Source organism: Dipodomys spectabilis, unplaced genomic scaffold (assembly GCF_019054845.1).
Source record: "Dipodomys spectabilis isolate Male_0828 unplaced genomic scaffold, ASM1905484v1 ptg000517l, whole genome shotgun sequence".
In the NCBI taxonomy this organism is placed as follows: Eukaryota; Metazoa; Chordata; class Mammalia; order Rodentia; family Heteromyidae; genus Dipodomys; species Dipodomys spectabilis.
In genome coordinates, this window is record NW_024871194.1 from 883,246 (window position 1) to 903,039 (window position 19,794).

The following is a 19,794-nucleotide window of genomic DNA, read 5'->3' on the forward strand; positions in this document are numbered from 1 at the left end:
CAGGCCCTGAGTTCAAGCCTTACGACTGACACGCACGCAAAAGTAAGACTCCTGGCAGGGCGCTGGTGGCTCCCACCTAGCTACTCAGGAGGCCGAGATCTGAAGATCGTGGTTCAAAGCCAGCCCAGGCAGGGAAGTCCATGAGACTCTTATCTCCAATGAACCACCAGAAAACCGCAAGAGGGGCTGTGTAGCGCTCTAGGCTTGGGGAAAAAAAGCCAAATGTGATGGGCAGGGAAGGTAGCGCAGTGGTAGAGCGCTCGCCTTGCATGCACGAGGCCCTGGGTTCGATTCCTCAGCACCACCTAAACAGAAAAAACTGGAAGTGGCGCTGTGGTTCAAGTGGTAGAGCGTTAGCCTTGAGCTGAAGAGCTGAGGGACAGCGCCCAGGCCCAGAGTTCAAGTCCCATGACAGAGAACAACAACAATAATAATAATAACAGTAAGAGTAAGACACTAGGGGGAACTGACCCCTAGCCCCTCCCCCTCCCCATTTGCTTTAGTTATTTTTCAGGTAGAGTCTCCATTTTTGGACTTGGGGTAGGGGCAGGCTCAGATTGTAATCCTCTCACTCAGTTGAGATGCTAACTCCAGGTGTGCGCCACCCGATCGGAGCTGGTTGCTTAAGATGGGATCTTGGTAACTTTGTCTAGGCTGGCCTCCAAGCATGATCCTCTTGTGTTTCTGAGTAGCTGGGAATAAAGGCATGTGCCCACAGGCCTGTCCCCTTTCTAGCATTTCATGTTCACGGAATTCTATGCCTCAAACTCCTGGGGAGACTTAGTGTCAGGATGGGAGGCTCCGAGGGGGGTTAAATTGTGGGGGTGTCTTTCCCTCCTTCTCTCCTTCCCTCCCTCTCTCCCTCCTTCCTTCCTGCCTTCCTTCCTCTTTCCTGCCTTCTTTTTCTTTCTTTGTCTTTTCCCTCCCTCCCTCCCTTCCATCCCTTGTACTGGGGCCTGAACTCTGGGCCTGGGCGCTGTCCCTCAGCTCTTCAGCTCAAGGCGAGTGCTCTACCACTTGAGCCACAGCACCACTTCCGGTTTTCTGGTGGTTTATTAGAGATAAGAGTCTCATGGACTTTCCTGCCTGGGCTGGATTTGAACTGCGATCCTCAGATCTCAGCCTCCTGAGTAGCTGACAGGTGTGAGCCACCGGTGCCCGGCTAGTTGCAGTTCTTTAACCTCTCTTCCACCCACATGACCCTCTTTGTCCCCAGAGCGTAAATGAGGCAGGTGTATAGAAGTACGTGTGTGTTTAATAAGCTACTAATCTCCCTCCCCTCCTGCAAACACAGGTTCTATTCTAGAGAATGAGGGCTGGGTGCCCGTGGCTCACACCTGTCCTCCCTGCCACTCAGGAGGCTGAGATCTAAAGGATCGTGGTTCAAAGCCAGCCTGGGCAGAAAAGTCTGTGAGATTCTTATCTCCAGTGAGCCACCAAAAAGCCGGAAGTGGAGCTGTGCTTCACGTGGTGGGGAGCCACCAGGCCTTGATATCAACTTCCAGGACTGGGGTGATGGGGGTGAGGGGTGAGGGGGGGATTAAACATCTCATTCAAAGGCCTAGCATGGCTCCAGCACATAGTAGGCCTGCATGCCACGTCCCTTTCCTCTCCCCCATCAACATCACCACAGCGGGGGGGGGGGGGGGGGGGCCCTGGCTAATGTGAGTCAGCCAGGGGACAAGGCTCACTTCCTGATTGGTCCCATGCCTCCCGGCGCCCCAGTTTCTCAATGACATTCACTGCTGACTCACTCGGACTTGTGGTCAGCTCCGAAGCCAGGATCTTTTTGCCGTGCTCCCATAATTCCCCCTAGCCTCCAGCGTGGGTCTGTGGCAGGAGGAGGGGAGTCCTGATTAGTGTACCTCCTGTTCTGGCGACTGTTCCCAAGGACCAAAAAGGAGGGGAGGGGTTGTGTGTGTGCCTAGATCGATTCTATTTTCCCACCTGCAACATAGCCTGGTCCATCAAGGTGGCTAGTCTCTATCTGGTGCCTGAGTGAATTGAACTGGTCTCTGTCTTCCAAGGGATTCCTGCGTGCTTCAGGGCAGCTTCATTTGAAAAGTGAGTGAGTGCTTGGTGCCAGTGCTCATGCCTGTAATCCCAGCTACCCAGGAGGCTAAGATCTGAGGATCACGGTTCCAAGCCAAGCCTGGGCAGGAAAGTCCCTGATCTGACATTCTTATCCCCAATGAACCACCAGAAAAGCAGAAGTAACACAGTGGTTCAAATGGTAGAGCACTGGCCTTGAGCACAAAAGCTCAGAGACAATGCCCTGGCTCCAAAGTTCAAGCCCCACGATCAACCCAAAACCAAAAATGCTAAGTGAGATTCTACCTAGCATCTCCCATTTGTTTGTTTGTTTATTTGTGCTAGTACCAGATTCTAAGCATTTATTCCTTCATTTTATTCATTAATTTTGTGTGTGTGAGTGTGCACGCTCACGCATGTGCCAATCCCGGGGTTTGAACTCAGAACCCGGGCACCGTGCCTAAGCTTTTTCCACTCAAGGCTGGCGCTCTACCACTTGAGCCAGACCTCCACTTCCGGAGATGGGGGGGGGGGGGGCCTTGGAAGGCCAGTGGGCGGAGCCTAGGGGGGAGGGGCGACCTGGGAGAAGAACTTCGCTTCCCTGACCCCCGTAGCCTGCGCTTTGTGCCCACCACACTCATGCTCTCGTCTGTCTACCGCAGGTTTGACATCTACAGGAAGGTGCCCAAAGACCTGACACAGCCAACATACACAGGCGCCATTAGTGAGTAGCGACCCTTTGACACCTCCCCCGCTTCCCTTCCTGCATGTGCCCCTGGGTAGCTGAATTCTGGAAAGAGAGGGAGGGAGGGCATCGTGAACAGTTGCGATTTCCGCATTGAATGCCGATGCTTATTGCACCCCATAAGAAGACATCATGCCTAATAAGCAAGTGCTGGACCACTGAGCCCCAGAGCCAAAATACTTGGGGTGCCAATGTGTGATCACAGTGCCAAGTTCACCCCTGGCCCCGCGTGGTGCGTTCACAGCCAAAGCACAGGGGCACTAAAATTGTCACGCAAGCTGGGTACCGTGTCTCAGCCCTGGAATCCTGGCTACTCAGCAGACTGAGATCGGAGGATGGAGGAAGAGAAAGCCCACAGCCCCAGCTGCCATGGACGGAGGAAATGTTGATCAAGCAGAGCTCTGGGGCCAGGCCAGGTGCTGGCACCAAACCCACTGACCTTCAGCTTTGTGCTTGAGAATGAGGCAGAGCAGGCCTGACCCGCACCCACCATGGCACTGGCTTATGATGCTAAGAAGAACGGAAGGGCAGAGGAAGGTGACCGCAGCTCGCACACCACTTGGGTTGGACCTCCTTCACTCACAGCAATGTGACCTTCAGAACTCTCTCAGCTCTAACCAGTATTCATTCCTGTGGTTCCACGTGTCTGAGAACCTCAGAGCCTTGCCCAAACAAGGACTGAAAACCTTTATATCCAGCCAGGCATGGTGGCTCATGCATGTAATCCCAGCTCCTCAAGGAGGCTGAGCTCCGAGGATTGTAGTTCAAAGCCAGTCTGGGCAGGAAACTCCATGAAGCTTGAACCCAGGGCCTAGCCACTGTCTCTGAGATGTTTGTGCTCAAGGCTAGTGCTCTACCACTTTGAGCCACAATGCCAATTCTGGTTTTCTGGTGTTCATTGGAGATAAGAGTCTCACAGATTTTCCTTCCCAGGCTGATTTCAAACCATGATCCTCAGATCTCAGCCTCTTTGAGTAGCTAGGATGAAAGGCACGATTCCCTGGCACCCAGCTCCATGAGATTCTTAGTCTCCAATGAACCAGCAAAAAGCTGGAAGTGGAGCTGTGGCTCAAGTGGTAGAGCAACTAGTCTTAGAGCAAAAAAATTCAAGGACGGTGCTCAGGTCCTGAGTTTTCAAATCCCAGTGCCTGTACCAAAAAAAAAAAAATACATTAATGTATTAAAAACTAGGGGCTGGGAAGGTGGCTCAGTGGTAGAGCGCTTGCCTTGCATGCATGAGACCCTGGGTTCGATTCCTCAGCACCACATAAGCAGAGAAAAAAAGCCGGAAGTGGCGCTGTGGCTCAAGTGGTAGAGTGCTAGCCTTGAGCTGAAGAGCTGAGGGACAGCGCCCAGGCCGAGTTCAGGCCCACGACTGGACCCCCCCCCCCCAAAAAAAAAATAAAACTAAATATGTATTAACATGTAATATTATATAGTTTGTTATGTAATGTATTGATGTGAAATGCTGTTTATTTGCAAATATTTGCATATGTTAATGAATATATGCATATTTATATGCCCATGGGAAACCCATAAGACTGGCAGTGGCCTTGGGGCAGACTCACACAGGAGACTGTTAACTGGGTTGTTTTTTTTTTTTTTTTTTTGGTACCAGTCCTGGGCCTTGAACTCAGGGCCTGGACACTGTCCCTTAGCTTCTTCACTGAAGGCTGGTGCCCTACCACTTGACCCACCCCCTCCACTTCTAGCTCTTTTTGCTGGTTGATTGGAGATAAAGAGTCTCACTGATTTTCCTGCCTGGGCTGGCTTCAAACCTTGATCCTCAGATTTCAGCCTCCCCAGGAACTAGAATGACAGGTATGAGCCCCCAGCCCCTAGCATGAAGACCTATAGGCAAGTCCCTGCCACTCTGTGTCCTAGGTCCCCCAAGCAGCTTTGTTCTGAAGCGAGGGCGTGGTGGGGGGCACCAGGCCTCACTGATCCCGTGTCTTCCCTTGTAGTTTCCGTCTGCTGCTGCCTCTTCATCCTCTTCCTCTTCCTCTCGGAACTGACGGGATTCATCACGACAGAAGTGTAAGTCATTCTCCTCCCCTTTCCCTAGAGGAAGAATGTGTGTGTGTGTGTGTGTGAATATACATACATATGTATGTATATATTTTAATTATCTTTAAGACTAGGCCTTTGTGTCTCATGCCTGTCATCCTGGTTACTCAGGAGGCTGAGATCAAAGGATCACAGTTAAAAGCCAGCCTGGGCAGGCAATTCCATAAGACTCTTTATCTTCAGTTAACCTCACACACACAAAAAAAGGGAAACAAGAATCTGGAAGTGGTGCTGTGGCTCAAGCAGTAGAGCACCTCAAGCTAAAAAAGCTCAGGGACAGCGCCCAAGTCCTGAATTCAGATCCAGGACTGGCAACACAAAGCAGCACAAAAATCACCTTTAAATAATTATCCAAAGAGGTTTCCAGTCAGCATGTCAGTTTATGACCCCAGTGTGTCCCGATCATGGTCACCCCTGCCATCTTTCTCCCCCCATCTCCCCCAACCCTCCTCATGTCCTCAAGCGACTCATCCATTTCCACTTATGCACATTGCATATTATGACTGAATTTGCCCACCCTTCCTCCCTCCATTCATCTCCCCCATCTCCTTAGCTAACTGTAAGTATATGCATAGGGCCCTGGATATGCGTTCATCTGTGTTTATAATGTAGATCTAACTTCCATCTATGAGAGAAAACGTGCCCTTTTTCTCTCTAAGCCTGACTTAATTCACTTGACATAATTTTTTCCTGGTCCATCCAGTTGAGAGAGGGAGATACAGAGAGAGAGAGAGAGAGAGAGTTGATCCTAGGGCTTGAACTCAGGACCAGGGTGCTGTCCTTGAGCTTTTTTGCTCAAGGCTACTGCTCTATCTTAGCCTTCTGAGTAGCTAGCATAACAGGCATGAACCACCAGTGTCACTAATGAATGAAACAGGTTTTTTCTTGTTTTGTTTTGTTTTGTTTTGTCAGTCATGGGGCTTGAATCTGGGCCTGGGCACTGATCCTGAGCTCTTCAGCTCAAGGTGAGCACTCTACCCACTTGAGCCACAGCACCACTTCTAGCTTTTTCTGATTATATGGTACTGAGGAGTTGGACCCAGGGCTTCATGCATGCTAGGTAAACACTGTACCACTAAGCCACATTCCCAGACCTCTGTGAGACTTTTATCTCCAATTGAATACCATAAGGGTCAGAAGCGGAGCTCAGGCTCAAATGGTAGTAGGCCAAGCCTTGAGTGGAAAAAGCTCAGGAACAATACCCAGGCCATGAATTCAATCCCCAGTACCAACGCGCACACACACACACACACACACACACACACACACACACACACACACTATTAAGCAAAATTGGATGTGGTTTGTCAAAGCAAAAGAAGATGCTTGGGTTCTGTTCTTCGGGGGTAGGGGTGGGGTAGGAGGGTAGATCCGTGGATGGATGGAAACCCCTTGTTCATCTCTGTGTTTGGCCAGTGGACTTTTTCCCCTCTCAATCATCTCTGTGATCTGGAATTGCCAGAGGCTGGGTCAGCGCCTCTGACTGGGTGCCCTCCACAAGCCTCTCTCCCTGTTTCAGGTCCACCAGGGAGGGTGGGAGAGTTCATGTGGGCTTCTGGTTGCTGGCGTTGTTCTTTCTGTAGCTATGTGAGACACGGAATGCCATTGGCATCTGGTCAGCCTGGCTTCCACACTGCCCCTGAGATGTGGGCGAGCAGACCCTGGAGCTTCCTGCCTTTGGCACTGGCTTCAGACTTCAAAGTTGCTTCTTTGCTGTGCATACAATATACAAAGTCCCCTGGGGAGCCAACCACTCCCTCTCCTGTTCAGCACTGAAATTTTCTTTTCACACTCAGGAATTTGTGTGTGTGTGTGTGTGTAGTGTGTGTGTATGTGTGGTGTGTGTGTGTGTGTGCATGCTGGTACTGAGGTTTGAACTCAGCGCCTGGGCACTATCTCTTAACTTTTTTTCTTCAAGGCTGGCATTGTACCACTTGAGCCATGCCTCTACTTCTGGCTTTTTGATGGTTCATTGGAGATCAGAGTCTCTCAGACTTTCCTGTTCAGGCTGGCTGGCCCATAATCTTCAGATCTCAGCCTCCTGAGTAGCTGGGATGACAGGCGTGAGCCACCAGCAGCCATCAGTCTGTTCCCCCGTTGTCCCCATCCCCCCAGGATTTTCAGCCTGGGTTGGGTTGAATCTGTGGATTCTGGAACCTTCCTGCAGAGAGATCTGACTATTAATCATGAGAGTGATAAGTGCTCTGAATACAGAAGCCAAGCATGGGAAGACAGGAGGAGCCAGACAGTAAGGGTGCCTGGTGATATTTTGCAGGAATGACACTGGGTTATTTAGCCCAAAGGTCCTTAACCTAGTGCCTGCTGGGCTTCAGTATTTGTCAGTCTCTGTCTCACACAGTTGTTCATTGCCTATGTTTTTCTCCTATTCAACTTAAAAGCATGCTCTCAGATTGCTCTGTACCTGGAGTGTAATACGTACGTGGTGAATGCTCATTTCCTTGTCCCCTCCCTGGGAGTTAAGAACTGGCTCCCCTGGCCTCCCACTAATAACCCTGAGGGAAGCATTAGTCATCTCAGGTGCTGTGAGGTTGGGTTTTGACGTCAGAGCTTGGGGCTTGAGCAGTTGGGCCCCCACCTTCTGAGTGCCTGCCAGTGCTACGGTGTTATATGCCTGGGCTGGGCCCCTAGGGCAAACCCTGTACTGCGTTTGTTGCTCACTCAGGATGGGGCTGCCTCCTTTCTCCCAGCACAGTGTGTTCCTGACACTCTCCAGCCCAGCTCAGGCTTCCTTTTCCTGGTTCCTGGGACCTCCTGGATGGTTCGATCCCACAGCATCCTGGGATGGTTCGATCCTGCGGCATCCTGGGATGGTTCAATCCCGTGGCATTCTGGGGAGGGGTTCCATCTGGAAGCATATCAGAAGAGGAAGGGGAGGAAGAATGAGGAGGCAGAAAAGCTTAGCACCACAAATTGAACATCTGCTTTTGGTTTGCTAAGCCCTGGACCTCCACCATTCGTCATGGAGGAGAGGCTTGTTGTAGGTCCTGTCCATCTCCTGTCCATCTGCATCTTCATAGATGCAGAGATCCTGCCTCCTCCATCCTTCCCGAGGCCTCCTAACCCTGATCCAGGAATTGCCCATGGGATTTGGCAGGGGCTGACACTGTTTTTCAGTTTGATGGAAGGGGATCATCCCTTGGGGCTTTTAACATTTGTAGATGTTTCTCTGATCCCAGGAAAGCATGCAGGTTTGGGGAAAACCTAAGGTAACCATTCTTTTTTCTGTGGGTGGCCAGCTCTCTCTGGTGGTCTCTGACGTCCAGCCCCCTCGTCCCCCTCCTTGCCCAGAAGAATGTAACCCCAGGAAATGAAGTCACTGCTGCTGGTTGGATCCGAGTGACCACTGCAGCCCGGTTTGTGGTAATCAGTGACATAAGGTGCTTTTTCTGGCCTAGCCCTGTGGAGAAGGGGTGTTTGTTTGGGCAGCTGAGTTTTAGCCTGGGCTTTGGACAGGCTGGTGATTTATCCCAGGACAGCGGCCTCACAGGACATTCAGAAACTCTTGTTTCCAGGGAGGTTCCTCCCCCCCCCCCCTTCTTAGAAAAAGGTAGCCGCAGAATGTTCTAGCCTTGACAGCCCAGGCTCTGACAGCTCTGACTAATTATCAGTCTGATGTGGCATCATAATAAGTTGATGGAGCAGATGAACCCACCAATGATCATTTTCCACACAGTGTTTTTCTTTTAATCATTATTATTTGTGTGTGTGTGTGTGCGCGCGCGCGTGTGTGTGCGAGTGTATGAGTGTGTGTGCACACGCCAATATTGAAGCTTGAACTCAGGTCCTGACCTTTTCTGCTCAAGGCTGGCCCTCTACTACTTGAGCCATACCTCCAACTTTTGCTTTTTTAACTGGAGATAAGGGTCTCATGGATTTTCCTGCCCAGGCTGGGCTTCGAACCATGATCCTGAGATCTGAGGCTCCTGAGGAGCTTGGGTGACAGGCGTGAGCCTCTGGCACTGTGGCTGGTATTTATTTATTTTTTTAAATAAGGGACTGTGTGCTAGATTAACACGCCCTCACTGCATCTCACACAACTGCCACAGAAACCCTTGAGCTTGCTGTGTTACTGTTGGCTCCTGTTTAAAGCGGGGGAAACTGAGGCACCAAGCGGCTAACATTTTATGAGGTTAGCAAGTAGTCCAACTGGCATCAAACTCAGATCTGTCAGATACCAAGCTCAGTTTGGACTCCTGGCTTGTCGCCCTGCCGTCATCTGCCCTTGGCATACTTCGTGTCCCAGATCTGTGGGAATTGGTTAGAAAGATTAACTGGAGGACTTCGGTGCTCCATCTGGGGTTGGATGGCAGGCAGGCCGGGGGATCCCCAGCAGTAAGAGCTTGTTTGTACCATGTCCCCTCCCAGGTCTCCTTAGCAGGACCAGACAGGGGAGACCCAATAGGTTAGCCGAGGGAGGGGCAGGAAGGTCCTCTCCCGGCCAAGCTTACCTATTGTGAACCTTGCTCGTGGTCCAGTGCTGGGGGGGGAGGGGGGGTCGGGGATGGTCATGATGTCCCAGCCCAGAGCATCAAGGATCTTGTGGATGGAGGCATGTCTTGGGCCTGGGCTTTGGTCAGGAGCAGGGTGATGACCAAGGCTGAGGACATGAAAGGGTTTTGGAGCAGAGACAAAGCAGTACTGGGTGTCCATGTGCTCACATACATATGTGTGCGCACATGCATGCGCGCTGGTATTGAGGCTTGAACTCAAGACCTAAGCCCTGTCCCTTACCTTTTCAATCAAGGCTGTCCCTCTGCTGCTTGAGCCACAGCTCCACTTCTGGCTGTCGGAGACAAAAGAGTCTCACAGACTTTCCTGCCCAGGCTGGCATCGAACCGTGATCCTCAGATCTCCCAGCCTCCGGAAGAGCTGGGATGACAGGCCTGAGCCACCGGCGCCCAGCATGGATGCACTTTCCCTGGCTGGGAGATTTAAATTCTAGGTTCCAGATGCCGGCTGGCCGGCCTCCACCCCTTCCCCTCAGTGCTGCCTGGAAGTTTCCATTCAATCAAATGGCTAAGCAAGGAGGTCAGCAACTTTGGGCAGGAATCCGAACTATTCAAGCGCTCTTCTAAAAGCAAATAAAATTGTTTTCCATGGATGTCATCAGCCTCATGCCTTGGCCTAGAATCGCAAGGCCCTGAGCTACATTCCACCTCCGTCCCCCCCACCCCAACCCACCCCTGTTTCCCAGCCCCTCTCTTCCTTTCCCTACAAGGCCAGCTCTCCCGGTCCCCACACATACACAGGGCCCCACGGGCTCCATCTGGCCTCCCCCATTTGGAATGCGTCCCCCCCCCCAGCTTCTCCACCAGCTCACGCCCCCCCCCCCCCCCCGGGATTTCAGACAGAGACCTCCGGTATTCCTGATGGTGACCCATGTCTGCGCATGCACTCTGCGCATGCACTCTGGGTCGAGGTCCTGCTGTGGCCCTTTCTCTCTCCCTCCCCCAGAGGTGGCAGGTGGAGGTCACAGGGAAGTTTGGGGGGTGGGTGGAGAATAGAGTGAGGGGACCCCCTGAGTATCTTTTTGTCGTTGTTGTTGGGCATCGGGCCTGAACTCTGGGCCTGGACGCTGTCCCTCAGCTCTTCAGCTCAAGGCAAGAGCTTTACCACTTGAGCCACAGCGCCACTTCCAGTTTTCTGGTGGTTCATTGGAGATAAGGGTCTCACAGACTTTCCTGCCCAGGCTGGCTTTGAACCACGATCCTCAGATCTCAGCCTCCTGAGTAGCTAGGATGACAGGCGTGAGCCACCAGTGCCCGGCTCCCCCTGAGTATCTTGGTGAATGTGTTTAAGTAGATGTCACAAGCAACAGCCTCAACATCTGTTTTCCAACTCAGGCTGTTTCAACTCAGTCAATAAAGGGGTGTGTGTGTGTGTGTGTGTGTGTGTGTGTGTCCGTCCAGTAGTGGGATTTGAACTTGGGGCCTGGGCTCTGCCCCTTACTGTTTTTTTTTCTGGCTCAAGGCTGGTGCTCTACCATTTGAGCCACAGCTCCACTTCAGACTTTTTGGTGGTTCATTGGAGATAAGAGACTCACAGACTTGCCTGCCTGTGCTGGATTTGAACCCAGATCTTCAGATGTCAGTCTCCTGGTTAGCTAGGATCACAGGCATCAACTACTGGTGCATTCGTACCTTGTTTCCTCTTTGGCTTGCCTTTCCCCTCCCCTCCTCATTTTCTCTTTCCTTTTATAACTCGGACTCTGCAAAGTGCACAGGTCTGAAAGGCTCCAGCCAGTGACCGATCACCTATTTGTACCCATTGAGCCATTACTGGGGACAAAACATATACTATTCTACATTCTCTCGAAGGTTCTGCTCTGTCCCCAGTCCTTCACTCCTCCGCCACCCTGTTGTGACTTTCATTGCTATTAGACTGTTTGGCTCCTTCAGTGCAGAGGAGGAAACTGAGGCTCAGAGAGGCGAAGCCACTCGTCCCAGCCGCCTGCCCACACCCCAGTGGGCTTGCTCATCGGCTGCCCTGGCAAGAGGAGCTGCCAGGTCATGGAGAATTCCAGAACCACAGCAAAGCTACCAAAAAAAAAAAAAAAAGCATTTATTTTCTTTCCAGCGGGGCTGATTTCTGACAACCGAACCGGCCCAGCCCTAGCCAAGAAAGCCAGTTGAGCGTTTTGGCAAGGCCTGCGCCTGGCTGGACTGGCAGAAGGCCCAGCGGGGCTTGGAACATTTGCTTTGGATGTGGAAAGTGCCGAATTGACCTCATCTGGTGATGGAACCTGATTCATCCCGCAGCCCTGGCCCTCCAGGAAGGAGCCCGGAGCAAGCCGCTAGTCCTGGGGTTACATAACCAAACCCCCGCCCAGAGCTGCTGGGCTGGCTTGACCCATTCTGCCATCCAGCCCCCCCCCCCCTTGGCACTGTGGTTCTCCGGGTGACCCCCTCAGCTCCGGGCAGCTGGCCATCTTGTTCTCCTGTGCCCCAGGGTGGGGTGTGAGCTCATCCCAGGCCCCACCTGGGGTTCACCTGGCTGTGCACTGAGGTCACCTGCCAGGCTTGCCAGGGGATGACGTCATCCAATGACGCGCACAGGGCCCCAGCTGCACCAGGTAGGAAAGGTGAGCAGCTGCAGGAAGAGTGTCACTCTCCGGGAAGGGATAGGCCAGCGGTGGCCAGGGCGGGACTCACCCTGTAAGCCCATTACTCATCAGGCCTCCACACAGAAGTCAGGCTGCGGTGAAGGAGGAGGCTTGTACCTGGCCCTCAGCAAGCCATTGTCCTCAGCGTCACCTCTTGTGACCCTTCTCCCTCCTCAGGGCCTCTCTGTTTGCTCTGTTCTGGGGCATGTGAGACTGCTGAGATTGCAGGTATCCCTCCCAGGTACATTCTTGGGGTGCCTGGACATCGCTCAGCCAGGTAAAGTATTCAGAAGCTAAGGAGTCGTAAAGTGTCGTAAAGCAGCAAGTTTACTAAAAGCAGACGTAGGAGTACAAGCCGGGCACCAGTGGCTCACACCTGTCATTCCAGCTACTCAGGAGGCTGAGATCTGAGGATCACGGTTCAAAGCCAGCCCGGGCAGGAAAGTCCATGAGGCTCTTATCTCCAATGAACCAGTAAAAAGCTGGAAGTAGAATTGTGGTTCAAGTGGTAGAGCTAGTCTTGAGTGGAAAAGACCAGGGATGGTGCTCAGGTGCTGAGTTCAAGCCCTAGAACCAACACACACACACACACACACACACACACACACACACACACACACACACACACACACACACACACACACACACACACACACACACACACACACACACACACACACACACACACACACACACACACACACACACACACACACACACACACACACACACACACACACACACACAGCAGTCCTGAGTGGAGATTTGATAATGCTCAGCCATTCCCTACTATGTGATCTTAAGAATAAAAGTACTCTCAGCTGGGAATGTGGAGTGCTTGCCTAGAAGTCATGAAGCCCTAGGTTTGATTCCTCAGTACCACACACAGAGAAAAAGTTGGAAGTCATTATTTACCATAGCTAAGATATGGAACCAACCCAGATGCCCCTCAGTAGATGAATGGATCAAGAAAATGTGGTATGCATACACAATGGAATTCTATGCCTCCATCAGAAAGAATGACATTGTTCCATTTGTTAGGAAATGGAAAGACTTGGAAAAAATTATATGAAGTGAAGTAAGCCAAGCCCAAAGAAACATAGGTCCCATGGTTTCCCTTACTTGGAATAACTAGTATATGTCTGAGACAAGCAGAAAAGGTCAGATGTTAGGTGAAATGAACCTCAAGATAAGTATTCAAATGTTTTTGCTTTAAATGCAATTGTTTCTAACATACTTGTAAGATGATTTCTTTGTTGCTTTGTATGTCCGTCCCCCATGGTATAACCCCTGCTTTCACTGTATTTGATGTTGGTATAATTTGTGGAGGGGAAGGGAAAAAACAAATCGTTTAAATAGGGATACAGGTGGACCCATTGCAACAGTGAGATGTAAAAGACATTAAATCGAAAAATGAACTTTACAACTTTGGGCGGGGGGCGGGGGAATGGGAAGGGGAAGGGGAAACAAAGGAGGAGTCAACAACAACAATGCTTGATAAGAAATGTACTCATTGGACTGGGAAGGTGGCTCAGTGGTAGAGCACTTGCCTTGCATGCATGAGGCCCTGGGTTCGAGTCCTCAGCACCACATAAGCAAAAAGAAAAAAGCCAGAAGTGGCGCTGTGGCTCAAGTGGTAGAGCACTAGCCTTGAGCTGAAGAGCTGAGGGACAGCGCCCAGGCCCAGAGTTCAGGCCCCACGACCGGACCAAAAAAAAGAAATGTACTCATTATCTTGTCCATGTAATTGTAACCCCTCTGTATGGTATTTTCACAATAAAAGAAAAAAGAAAAAAATAGGAAGACATTATAAGATAGAAAAAAATAGCGCACAAAAAATTTAGCAAAAGGAAAAAGAAAAAGCTGGAAGTGGCGCTGTGGCTCAAGTGGTAGAGTGCTAGCCTTGAGCAAAAGAAGCTCAGGGACAGTGCGTAGGCCCTGAGTTCAAGCCCCAGGACTGGCAAAAAAATTTTTTGAAAAAAGATATTTTCTCTAAACATAGATCCACTGGTTTGTTTGTTGAACTCAGAGCCTGGGCTCTGTCTCTGAGCTGTTTTTGCTCCAGGCTAGCGTTCTACCACTTTAAGCCACAGTGCCACTTGCAGCTTGTTGGTGATTTATTGAAGAGAATTCCTCCATCAGGAAGGCGGGAGGTCAGAGAGGGAAAGCGTTAGGCAAGTATAAGATCATTTTTTGTGTGGGTGGTGATCCTGAGACTCGAACTTAGGGCCTTGCACCATTCCTTGACTTTTTGCTCAAAGGTTGATGCTCTACCTCTTGAACCACAGCCCTGTGAGACTCCTTGGATGGTCTGATTCCCTATCTCTGCCTATGTTTCCCCCCCCCCCCCCCGCCCCTTTATGTGTGTGAATTGAGAGCTATAGGAAGGCTGCGTATTGGTCACTTTGCTCTTCAGATCTGACACAGCATTGGCCGATCATAGTAGAGAGTCCTTGCCTCCAAAGCAATTTCTGTCATCTGAGGATTAGAACAAACCCCACATTAATAGCTTGGTGATTCAGGCTAGAGATGTACTAAACACTTCAGATCCTTCCTGGTGCTTGCTTTTTCTTGTTTCACGCCAGTCCTGGAGTTTGAACTCAGGGCCTGGGTGCTGTCCCTGAGCTCTTTTTGCTCAAGGCTAGCGCCCTACCAACTTGAGCCACAGCGCCACTTCCAGCTTTTTCTGTGTATGTGCATGACTTCCAGCTTTTTGGTGGTTCGCTGGAGATAAGAGTCTCAGGGACTTTCCTGCCTGGGCTGGCTTTGAACAGTGATCCTCAGATCTCAGACTCCTGAGTAGCTAGATGACAGGCAGGAGCCACCAGGGCCTGGTTCAAACTCATTTTGGTTGTTTTACGCCAGTAACATTGTGCTCACTTGCTACAGCAGCTCCCAGATGCTGATACAGTCATCTGGTAGTGTTGCCAACCAGAAGCTACGCTAGGTCTTTGACTTCCTGCCTTTTCAGATGGGTGGAGACATGGAAAGAGAGGGATGTGTGCATGTGGTGCTAGGCCCTGAGCCCTAGTGGTATTGTCATTTCCCCCCCTCTTCCTCTGAAGGGTTGGGAGCTATCCCTGAATTACTGGTGCCTGGCTCCATTTCTTATTTTAATATTCAACACGCCCCCCTCTCCATTAGTAATGAGTAAGGTATTTCTCCTCCCCATCCATGCAGAGAAAGTGACCCTAGAGCGTATCAGATCCAGGATTTGAACTTGAATCAGTCTGACCTCAGAAGAGATACTTTCCCCTATCTGCTCCTCTCAGGATCGGCTGAGATCCGGGCCTCTCAGGGGCCCGTGCTGGGGGGGGGGGGTCTGGTGTCCCCAAGATCGGTGCCTCTATCTTCATAAAGGCTTCTGTCTGTCCCCCAGGGTGAACGAGCTGTATGTTGATGACCCAGATAAGAACAGCGGAGGGAAAATTGATGTCAGCCTGAACATCAGTTTACCCAATTTGCACTGCGAATGTGAGTATCACAAACAGCAAGACGCCATGCCTCCCGTGGCAGATCCTCGAGTAGGAAAGCAGCAAGCGATCCAGGATGAGCTATGCGGATAACGCCAGCTGCAAACAGTGCTTACCCCATGATGCCCCCTTTTTGCATGCTTGTCTGCTCACTTTCCATGTTTGTTTTTTCATTCCAAGACTGAGACTCGAACTCAGTACCTGCTGCTTTCACTCATTGGCTAGTGCTCTACCAACTGAGTCACACTTCCAACCCCTGCCGCCCCCCCCTCCCCCGGTCCTGGGGCTTGAACTCTGGGCCTCGGCACTGTCCCTGAGCTCTTCAGCTCAAGGCTAATGTTCTACCACTTGAGCCACAGCGCCACTTCCAGCTTTTTCTGTGTATGTGGTACTGAGGAATCGAACCCAGGGTTTCATGCATGCTAGGCAAGCACTCTTACCACTCACCTACCTTCCCAGTCCTGTTTTTTGTATTTTGTGGTGTGTGTGTGTGTGTGTGTGTGTATGTGTGTGTGTGTTTTAATGCTAGTACTGGGGCTTGAACTGTTTCAATCAAGGCTGGTACTCTACCACTTACGCTATACCTCCACTTCGGGCTTTTTCGTGGTTCAGTGGAGGTAAGAGTATCCCAGACTTCCCTGCCTGGGTAGACTCTAAACCTGCCATCCTCAGATCTCACCCTCCAGCTGGGATTCTAGGCATGAGCCACCTGGCCTGGGCAAAATGAAAATGAGGCCTTGGCGGCCTCAGTTTCCCCATCTGCACAATGGGCTTAGTGGGATCTGGCAGCAGTGATTTCCAGGAGAGTCTGATGCGATGATCTCCAGGCTTGCTGGTGAATGAGCTGGCCTTCTCTGGAAGGGAAGGGGCTGGTGCTGCCCCCCCCCTCTGCCCCTCCCAGCCCATACCTCTCTTTCCTGTGAAAAAGGCCAGGGCAGGAGAAGAACATTGGGTCAGCCTCCAGCCATGCCGGCCCATTGTTACTGCTTTGGGTGAGCATGACATCACAGCTTTGCATCTACAGCAGGATTCAAGCCAGAGATGTCGAAATCATGTCAGGTTTATTTAGTTTGAATATTTTTGAGGTTTTTTTTTTTTTTTCCCCTCCGTTTTGGAAAAAAAAAAAAATTTCTCTGGCCGCTTCTCCTGCAGGAATTGGCTGTGGCTGTGGCGTAGGGAAAGTCTTAGTCACACCCGACAGACACCCGGGAGTGGGGAAGGGCGGAAATGGTACCACGCTGCATGCTGGCTCCAGGCAGTGACCCACGGTGAACTGCAGTCCCTCAGGACAGCCACCTGCCCATCCATCCTAGAGCCCAGCATCATGGGGCCGCCTCCTCCCCCTCCTCCCCTGCCCCCTTCCCCTCCTCCCCTCCCTTTCTTCCTCCCCCTCCTCTTCCTTCTCCCTCCTCCCTCCTCCTTCCTCCCCTCAGGGCCTTGTGTTCCTTTCTTGCTTGGCTTTTGTCACTCAAGGCTGGCACTCTACCACTTGAGCCACAGCTCCACTTTCTGAGGTTTTCTTTTGGTGGTTCATTGAAGATCTTCACAGACCTTCCTGTCTGGGCTGGCTTTGAACCAGGATCCTTAGATCTCAGCCTTCTGAGCAGCTGGTGTTACAGGCGTGAGCCACAGAGCCCGGCTGGAGGCCCCTTGTATTCTTGGGAGGCATACAGACCCTGGGAGCGGCGTCTGCAGCATCTGGATAGCCCGTGCTCTTCTCCACGGGCTGGGCCCCAATGCCTTGTATGGCAGGCTCTCTTTCCAGTGATTTCCAGCTGTTTGCACTCTGCGTCACACCCTCCTTTCGGCCGCTCCTGCCAGGGAATTCTGTGCAAGTTTCTGTAGTTTACAGGATCTGAGATCTTGCCCTGCCTGCCTCTTGGGCCATCTCAGGCCCTGCAGCAGGACCGACCTGCCCATTTTACACTGCCCTGACAGATGCCCAGAGAGTCAGGACCAGGACCCAAGGCTACCTGATCCCATGTGGTATGCAGAGGGGAACCTAGAGAACGCACCGAGGTCCCCGGAGGAGGCAGCCAGTGGCCGGTCTCTTCAGGGTGTGTCTCCCTGGCCTTGGGAGAAAGAGGCTTTGGGGAAGGGAAGGTGTGTGAATGGAAGTGGTGAACGAATGAATGATGAATGAATGAATGCTGAAGCCGTCTCCCCCCACACACTCCCCCAGCTTGAGAGTTCAAGATTCACTGTTTATTCTTTTTACTTACTGTTCATCAATCTCTGTTCTAAACATTTTCTAGATCTCTTCACTACTACATCCATACTCTCTTTCATCTCATCCATACTTTTTTTCATTTTTATTTTCTTATTTTTGGCCAGTTCTGGGACTTGAACTCCAAGCCTGGGTGTTGTCCCTTAGCTTTTTTGCTCAAAGCTGGTCTTCTGCCACTTGAACCACAGCTCCATTTGTGGGTTTTTGGGTTCTGTCTGCTGTGGGGCTTGAACTCGGGGCTGGGCTCCGTCCCTGAGCTCTTTTTGCTCAGAGCTAGCGCTCTACCACTTTGAGCCACAGCGCCACTTCCAGTTTCCTGGTGGTTAATTGGAGATCAGAGTCTCAGAGATTTTTCTGCCTGGGCTGCCTTTGAACCTCGATTCTCAGATCTCAGCCTCCTGATTAGCTAGGATTATAGGCGTGAGCTACTAGTGGGCCTGGCTGGGGCTTTGTATTTATTTTTGTTGGTTGTGGGGCTTGAACTCAGGGCCTCTGATGCTGTCTCTGAGCTTTTTTTGGCTCAAGGCTAGCGCTCTACCACATTAGCCACAGCACTATTTCCAGTTTTTGGCAGTTCATTGGAGATAAGAGCCTCATGGATTTTCCTGCCCAGGCTGGCTTCGAACCACGATCCTCAGCCTCCTGAGTGGCTCGGATGACAAGCAGCCAGCTGGCATGTTGCATTTTGATCGTTCCCATTTCACAGAGAGATATACTGAGGTGGGGGGTGTTAAGAAGTCCTTTCAGCTGGTTAACTGCAGATCGGGACTCAGATACCCGAGGACCCCCCAGTTCCTGGAACCTCTGCTTTCTCTGTCCGGCCATGGGCAGGGCTTTCCTGGTGAATGGGGATATTTGTGTGTGTGTGTGTGGGGGGGGGTGTTTGGCTCTCTTCTGCTGGTTGACTTCCTTCCCATCCTATGCTGGTGGGTGTGGGCGTGGCATCTTGGCACGCCAGGGCCGGGCCTCATACCGCTCCGTTGGCGTCCACAGTGGTCGGGTTGGACATCCAGGATGAGATGGGCCGGCACGAGGTGGGCCACATCGACAACTCCATGAAGATCCCGCTGAACAACGGGGCGGGCTGCCGCTTCGAGGGCCAGTTCAGCATCAACAAGGTATGGTGACCCGCCCCCTCCTGCCTTTCCTCCCGCCCGCCCATCCCCAGGCGATGGACCTGTGCCCTTGACCCCTGACTCCCACCCTGGCGGCCAGCAGGGGGCAGAGTCCAGCCCTGGCTCTTCCCCTGAGACTCTCAGATGCAGCTCCAGCTTCTGGGGGTGTCACAGTGCACCGGGGCTGATCTTCGCCCCATGTTGAGGGGGAGACTGGGTGCTACGCTCCTCTCTTGCTGGCCCAGGAATGTGTCCCAAGTCACTTGAGCCAAGGCTTCCCTTCTTTGATGTGGAGTGGGGATTCAGTGAGCTACTACACACTCATTCATTCATTCATTCACTCATCTGAGATTCCCACATTCAGAGGGGTGCTAGTCACAGGGTGGTCAGCAGATGGTACAGCTTTGTATTTTCTTTTCTTTTCTTTTTTTTTTTTTTTTTTTGGTCGGCCGTGGGGCTTGAACTCTGGGCCTGGGCGCTGTCCCTCAGCTCTTCAGCTCAAAGCAAGTGCTCTACCACTTGAGCCACAGCGCCACTTCCGGTTTTCTGGTGGTTTATTGGAGATAGGAGTCTCACGATCTCTCCTGCCCGGGCTGGCTTTGAACCTCGATCCTCAGATCTCAGCCTCCTGAGTAGCTAGGATGACAGGCGTGAGCCACCAGCGCCCGGCAGCTTTGTATTTTCATTCATTCATTCACTCATTCCTTTTTGTGTCGCTCCTGAGGCTTGAACTCAAGACCTCACACTCCTCCCTGAGCTTTCTCGATCAAAGCTAGCGCTCTACCACTTGAGCCACACCTCCACTTCCACCTTCTCTGCTGGCTCATTGGAGAGAATGAGTCTCACGGAGATTTCTACCCTGGCTGGCTTTGAACCAGGATCCTCAGACCTCAGCCTCCTGAGTTGCTTTGGAGGACAGGCGTGCGCCACTGGCACCCACCCGCAGAGCTCTGTTTATGGATGGTGGCAGTGTGCATGCTGAGGGCATTTCAGAGGGGTGAGTTGGGGGGGCA

General features: G+C 51.8%; 1 protein-coding gene across 2 annotated transcripts in view; it reads left to right on the forward strand.

Annotated features, from left to right (window-relative positions):
* Ergic1 (endoplasmic reticulum-golgi intermediate compartment 1) overlaps positions 1-19,794 on the forward strand; it is a 60,617-nt gene that overhangs the window by 19,154 nt on the left and 21,669 nt on the right. For both annotated transcript variants that reach the window (XM_042670075.1, XM_042670076.1), the window contains exons 2-5: positions 2,694-2,755; positions 4,741-4,813; positions 15,346-15,440; positions 18,660-18,784. In XM_042670075.1, the coding sequence (XP_042526009.1) occupies positions 2,694-2,755; positions 4,741-4,813; positions 15,346-15,440; positions 18,660-18,784 (355 nt within the window). The remainder of the gene's footprint in view (positions 1-2,693; positions 2,756-4,740; positions 4,814-15,345; positions 15,441-18,659; positions 18,785-19,794) is intronic.